The sequence below is a fragment of the Lolium perenne genome, chromosome 7 (genome assembly GCF_019359855.2).
Source record: "Lolium perenne isolate Kyuss_39 chromosome 7, Kyuss_2.0, whole genome shotgun sequence".
In the NCBI taxonomy this organism is placed as follows: domain Eukaryota; kingdom Viridiplantae; phylum Streptophyta; class Magnoliopsida; order Poales; family Poaceae; genus Lolium; species Lolium perenne.
The window spans coordinates 26,871,786-26,878,638 of record NC_067250.2 but is presented as its reverse complement, the minus strand read 5'-3'; the positions used below and the strand labels follow the sequence as shown (position 1 = coordinate 26,878,638).

The 6,853-nt window shown below is 56.6% G+C and overlaps 1 protein-coding gene across 1 annotated transcript; it reads left to right on the top strand.

The window, feature by feature from the left end:
- Nucleotides 1-2,927: 2,927 nt before the first annotated feature.
- On the top strand, nucleotides 2,928-4,740 carry LOC127316170 (uncharacterized). The gene is made up of 3 exons (XM_051346583.2): nucleotides 2,928-3,785; nucleotides 3,857-4,194; nucleotides 4,299-4,740. Exons 1-3 carry the CDS (start codon nucleotides 3,002-3,004, stop codon nucleotides 4,677-4,679), a joined length of 1,503 nt encoding a protein of 500 aa, XP_051202543.2. The 5' UTR covers nucleotides 2,928-3,001; the 3' UTR covers nucleotides 4,680-4,740.
- The last annotated feature ends 2,113 nt before the right edge of the window (nucleotides 4,741-6,853 follow it).

Below are 6,853 nucleotides of genomic sequence, written 5' to 3'. Positions count from 1 at the left end.
CAGTTGTAGGAGTTCAGCCCGTACGCCGGATCCTCCCACAGATCCGGCGGTAAGATCGCTCGGCGGCGACGCACCTCGTCCCGCCGCTCTCGGCCCTCGCGCGGCACGGGGGGAGGGGGGGGGGGGGGACCGGCACACGCCGCGAGTTCAGGTACCAGCCCCCTCCCGGCAAGTTCGCGTCCGGCCATGGTACCGGCCGGTTTTCCTCCCGTAGCTGCCGCCCGAGGTCAACGCGGACGTACCGGCCGACCCGTGCCTTCTTGCCGGAACGCGAGCCGCTAGCCTCCTGGTCGTTTTTGGTCTTGCGGAACGGCCAGCATTTCTTCCCCATGGCGTCGGTGTGGTGGATATTGTGGGATTTGGCAATGGTTTGGTCGGGGAAATGGGCGCCGACAGCGTCCCTTTAAGAGGCTTCAATGGCCTGCCAGTGCAACACCTACTAGTTGCGCACGCTCGCGGAAGCCGAGGCATGCCATTAACGCGGCCCTGCAAAGGCTGCAGCGTGTCGCCCGAAAGTAATGCCGCGGAAGACGAAGCAGTTGTGTCGCTGCCAGGCGGGCCCGTACGAGGACCGAGCGGATACTATGCGCGTCCGCGCAGCGTCCGCAGAGACGCAAACCTGGCGCGTATTTGAGTCAGGTTTGCGTCTCCACGGACGACCCGGTCACTTTGCATCGCCCCATTGGAGGTGGTTCCAGACGCATTTCCGGTCACGGCGGACACAAACGATCGCTCAATGTCCGTTTACGTCGCGCCGCTGGAGATGCCTTTAAGGAACACGGCTGGGAACTTTTTTTTATCCGGTGCTCTCCAAATCGCCTTGGACGACGCTTTAGGGACGCGACTGAAGATGCTCTTAGCGTCCCCGGTGGAGCATGTCCTTTGATTCTACTACTTCGTCTATCTAAAAAAAGTTATCTCAACTTTGAGACAGAAGAAGTACTACCTAAATTATTGAATACCCTAGTAAGAGCATCTCCAGCCGCGTCCCCCAAAGCGTCCCCCAAACCGCGCCGGATTGAGCGTTTTGTTCGTGCCGCCTTCGGGGGACGTCGCTCCCCAGCCGCGTCCCCCAAACGCCTCCTCCAAATGAATATTGGTGCACGAAAATAAAGGTTTTCATTCAATTTTGATTATATATTACAAAGTTTGAATGAAAACGGCTAGATTTCATCTAAACCTAGACTACTGATCGCCCGGTGGTGCGTTCGACGGCCCCGCCCCGTCGTCGCCTCCCCTACGCCGCAGCTCCTCCTGCGCGCGCCACCTCTCCTTGCGTTCGGCGGTGGCCAGACGGTGCCGCTCCCGCCGCGCGTCCTCCTCCTGCGCGCGCCTCCTCTCGTTGCGTTCGGCGGTGGCCAGACGGCTCCGCTCCCGCCGCGCGTGCTCCTCCTCCGCCCTCCCCTGCTGGGCCGCCTGGAGGGAGAGCTCGACGGCGCGACGAATCTGCGCCTCTTCGCGGGCACGGGCGTCGTCCTGGAGCTTCTTCTCCGACTCGAAGGACTCGACGAGCGCGCGTTGCTGATCGGCCGTCTCGTCCGGGTGCGGCCCGTCGTCATCGGACCACTCGAACTCATCATCGTCGTCGTCCTCCACCTCGGTCTCCTCCGCCTCGGCCTCCTCCTCCTCCATTGGCGCCTCCTCCTCCACATCTGTTGGCGCCTCCATCATCGCCGCCGCCAACACGTCGTCCTCCGCCGCCAACTGGTCCGCCCGCCTCCCCCATAACGCCTTCAGCGCCGCCTCCCGCTGCCGACGCTCCTCCGCCGCCAGCTGCCGCTGGTGCTCGATCGACTCCCGCCGCCGGCGCTCGATCGACTCCCGCCGATCTCGGTACAGCGCATCCCGCTCAGCGAGCTGGCGCTGGCGCTCGTCATCCCACCGCTGCTCCATCTCCGCCCGGTACCGGCACCGTCACGCCTCCTGTCTCGTCGAGGCGTCAGACGCCGCAACGGTGGCGTCCTGCTGCTCCTGCCACGCTGCTGCCGCCGCGGCCTCGCCAGCGGCGGGGCCATGGCCATGGGCGCGAACGCCGCCAGATCCGCCGCTGCGCCGCCTCCCGCTCTTTGGCGGGCCTGCTGCTGCATTGCCTCCCGCCGCTGCTGACGGTGTGCACGCCATCGCTCTTCCCGGGCCGTTGCTGAGGGGTCGGTGTCGACCTGCGTTTCCGGGACTGCAAGTGGAGGGGACGGCGGTGGAGGGAAGTGGCCAGCGCCGGGGCGGTTCGCCATTGCTACTGGTGGTGGAGGAGACGGCGGTGGAGCGACGAGGGCTGTGTTTGTTGCCGGCGGGGTGTGGTGGTTACCGTTGAGCCGGGAGACCTTTTATAGACGCCGGCGTCGGGAAGAAAGCGCGGGAACAGGCGAGAAGAGGCGGGAAGATCGCGCGGGAACGGGCGGTGGCGTGCGAACGCCGGCGACGCGTGGAGGCTGCGCAGCACCGACGAGACGTCTCGCCTGCCCCTCCGTCGCCATTAAGGCAAAGATGCCGCCGTGTGTCACTGCGCGCGAATAACTTCCGTCGCGAGGTAGGCGACGGTTAGGTTAAAATTAACTGTGCCGCTGACGGGTCGGCCCCGTCACTCCCCGCCTCGCTTTTCGTTGTGTCCGGCGTCCCCGGTGCGTCCCCTGTGGGACGGGGACGGGCTCGGGGCGCCGGACACCGTATGGGGGTGCGCCGGACAAAAATGGGCTTTGGGGGACGCGGCTGAAACGGTTTTTTTATCCGGCGCGCCCAAAATCTCTTTGGGGGACGCTTTGGGGACACGGCTGGAGATGCTCTAACAGTGGGTGAGTAGAATGCAAGGTAAATACGAAGAGAGAACGAAATCTCAAGTAAACAAAACTAAAAACGAAAATTCTTGAATACCCGTAATTGCCATGAATGCAAAGTAGGGAGAGGAAAGGTGTGCGCGCGCATACCCGGAAATGACTCTATTCAGAAACAGAGAAGAGCGGTACGCCCACTCCGCACCGTCCCGCACCGAGAGCAGCGCAGCGACATGCCTTCCTCCTCTTCCCCCATACTGATACGCAGCGACACCGAGAGCGACGACGACGACGCTGCCGCCCTCTCGATGCCCGCCGCCGAGTGCTTCGCTTCGTCCCTGTGCACCCAGGCCGAGGTCGACGCCCTCTGCGAGAAGCACGGCGTTCCAAGTGAGTTCGGCGCGACACCTGCCGGGGACAGGCGCGCGTGCACGCCGCCGCCGCCGGGGAGTCTCTGCGTGTACGCGCACGCGCTGGAGACGGGTCTGCGCTTCCCGCTTCACCCCTTCTTCTCGGAGGTGCTCTCCCACTTCGGCGTCGCGCCGGGCCAGCTGACGCCCAACGGCTGGCGCGTCTTGGTGGGCTTCGTCGTGCTCTGCCACACCACCGACGTGCCGCCGTCGCTCGCCGTGTTCCGGCACTTTTTCTCTCTCAGGAGGAAGGGCTGGTACTTCTTCCGGTGCAAACAAGGCGTCGGAGCGCTCTTCACTGGCATTAAGGGTCCCAAATCCGGGAAAAAGTGGAAAAGGGGCTTCTTCTTCCTGAGCTCGCCGGTGCCATGGTCGTGCCCGGTGCGCTGGTACCAGGAGCCGCCGTGCAAGATCTCCACCAAATGTCCGGTGCTGTCGAGCCAGGATAACAAATCGGTGGCAAAGCTAGCACACACGTACGGCGCGGGAGTTGATCTCCGGGCTTACCTCTCGGAGGCCGATCTTGGCGCAGCCTTCTCCTCTCACCTGACGGGGACATCACCACCACCGCCACTCCAGCCCTCTCCTCGTTCTACTGGTTCCCAAGGTAATAAGTCGCAAATCGATTCCGCTTCGTCGAATTAGCAGATAATTTACCGTCGTGCTGCTGTGTGCCAGGGATGGGTCTGTCAGCGAACGAGGCTGTGGCTCCGGCGGAGAAGGTGAAAGCCGAGCCGGTCGGCTGCACGCCGCAGTTGTCTCGCAAGAAGAGGAAGCAGGAGGAGGTCGCCACCGCAAAAGGCGGGCTTTGCCGTTCTGAGCCAGACACGCCATCGGGCTTGCGAGGCCCGAACCCGCGACACTTGCCCGTGCCCAACGCACACGGCGGCGACGGCGCCGACTGGGAGGAAGCGCGGAAGGTACTGGATAGCATCGTCCCGCTGTGCCGGCAGCGCGAGTTCGCGGCGGCGAAGCCCTCCGACGTCTTCGCGTCGAGCTTCGTGGCAATTCGCCAGGTATCCTAGTACGTACAGTAACTACATACACACATGGCGCAAATCATTCACCGGTTGGTCATATCTTTTGTGCGTGTGGCGGCGGCAACGGCCGGCGAGTGCAGGCCGTGAACCACGTGTCATACTCGCTGAACCACGCGCTGGAGCTGGATCAGAAGCAGAGAGCGCATGAACGCGACGTCGCAGCTCTGCGGGAGCAGCTGGCTGAGGTGAAGGCCGAGTTCGCCGCGGCGAAGCGGGCGATGGAGGCAGAAAGGAAGAACGCCAAGGCCGAGCTCGCCGCGGCGAGGCAGGCGACGGCGGCAGAGGTCGAAAGCGCCAAGACGGCGGCGGTGCAGCAGTTCCTGCGGTCCAAGGAGTACACGCGGCGGGTCGCTGAGCAAGCGCTGCCGGCTTACGAGAGCGGCGCGGAGGACATGAAGCGCGTCGCGCTCCGGCTGAGCCCACGCCTCGACGCCGCCAAGCTGGTCCTGCCGCTGGATTAGCTCGTCGCACTGCCTGGCTCGCTCGTCGGCTTGATAAGCTACCCCGCTGATTAGCTTGAAACTTGGAGCCGCTTTTATTGATCTTTTTGTGAATGCGAGACTGCTGTTTTTTTTTTTGAACAAAGCAGGCGCCAGAGGCGCTTATATTCCATTCAGCTCATATGCAAAGTACATCATGAAGTACAAATCCTTGTAAAGCAAAGTTTTGAAGAGAAATAGCCGAGGGACAAGAACCTACTCTTCTGTGAGCTGAATTTAGACAAGAAAATATAGGCAACGACTCAGTTCGTCGAAGTGCCTGTTTTGCACAGTCATGAGCTACTCCATTCAGGTTTCTCTTGATGTGATATATCTTCGGAATAAGGTGTTCCGATGCTCTCTTGTAATCTGCAATTTGCTGTCGAAGTTCCCATGGCACTTGCTCATCTGTAACTGAAGGAGCAGCAGCAGCTTTTGCCAAGGTAAGATTATCTGTAAGAAAAGTGACTTGTTTTGCTTGGACTTGTGCTGCAACTTTTGAAGCAAGGAGAAGAGCAGCAGCTTCAGCAAGAAGTGGCGAAGGTGGTCGGATTGTCGAGGCCTGGATCATGATAGTTTCTTCCCTATTTTGTTCCAAAATCTGGCAGTAAAGTCCCAAGCCTGTCCTGTCAACTTCTTGATCACCTGAAGGATTCCTTTTCGTCCATGTCGCATCCGAGAAGATCTTGCTCCCTTTAATCTGCAAATCTGTGCTGATTGTGCTCCCTGGGTATGCTAACTCGTCTTGTATGCCTGTTCTTGGTCGTGCCACTTGTATTGAATCCTGCATTACATCAAGCAGTTCTAGATTTTGCTGAATAGCATTAGTCATGTGATGAACCTGTAATGGTGTATTATCTTTTTTATTGAACAGGCAATCGTTCCTGGCTTTCCATAAACACCACATGAAAGTAAGAATATTTTCAATAGTACCATTGGGATGATTCATACTAAGAAGCTTGTTAATAATTTGAGTTATAGAATCAGAGGGGGAGGCTATTTGATCAATTCTCAGGTTCCAGGGATGCATAAACCAAGCAGCTCTAGCATAAGCACAAAGAAAAAGAAGGTGTTGATCTGTTTCTTCCAGATTGCATCTACAGCAAAGTTTACTGATGTGTTTACTGTATTTACCGGCTCTTGCTCCTGAAGAGATAGCTTTTCTTATAATTCTCCAACCAAAAGTTTTTATTCTCGGAATTATATTGCTGTTTTTCCAAATAGATTGAAGGAGATGTTTAGTATTTGCACTTACCTGCCTTGGTCTTGGTTCCCCTTGTTCAAACAGCTTTTCAAGGCACACTCTGTAGGCGCTTTTGGAGTTGCACTTGCCTGTTGGCGTAAGCTTCCAACAAAGACAGTCTTCATCCTGTGTATTAATAATTGGAGTGTTTTTTATTATCTCCGCCATCTGTTCCTGAAATAAAGTGTCAATTAGCTGTTCATTCCAATTTTTTTGTCCAGGTATCCAAAGGTCTTTGACATGGCTTGGATAGGAGTAATTTCCAGGTTGTATTATCAAGGAATCATACACCTGACCCCACCCTTCACACCATGGTGTGCTCCAAATAGAAATCTGGCCCATAGTGATTTGGTAGAAAGCATGGGCTTTGAGGATGGGAAGGATTTTAAGGATGGAGGCCCAAAAGGCCGACTTGGGGACATTTGAATTCGGGCGCCAAAGAGAAGAAACGGGGAAATATTTTGATTTCAGAACTTGGTGAAGAAAAGTGTGAGGCTGATCTGCTAATCTCCAGGCAGCCATAAGGATAAGACCCTGATTGATTGCCTGCAAATTTCTAATACCTAAACCTCCTTCTTTTTTTGGCATACATATGTCTTTCCAAGCCCTTAAGCATAAGCTCCTGGAATTTGAGTCTTTCCTTATACCTGTCCACCAGAAGTTCCTAATAATGGAGGTGAGCTTTGCAATAAAATTTTTCGAGAAAAGAATATTCGACATGTAGTAAACAGGAATGGATGAGAAAACAGATTTGATTAATTCCAATCTAGCTGCATGAGAAAGTTGGTCTGCCTTATAAGTTGAAAGTTTGGTTTTGAATTTATCTATGACAAAGTTATAAGCAGTATTTCTATCTTTCCCTGGAATGATAAGAGGATGTCCAAGATGAATAAAGTTTGCATCTATAATTGGG

Excerpts from the sequence above, each read along its gene's own strand:
- LOC127316170 (XM_051346583.2), top strand. The coding sequence starts at position 3,002 with ATGCCTTCCTCCTCTTCCCCCATACTGATACGCAGCGACACCGAGAGC. Across the intron at positions 3,786-3,856 it reads TCGTTCTACTGGTTCCCAAG|GGATGGGTCTGTCAGCGAAC; the intron begins GTAATAAGTCGC and ends GCTGTGTGCCAG. Across the intron at positions 4,195-4,298 it reads GCTTCGTGGCAATTCGCCAG|GCCGTGAACCACGTGTCATA; the intron begins GTATCCTAGTAC and ends CGGCGAGTGCAG.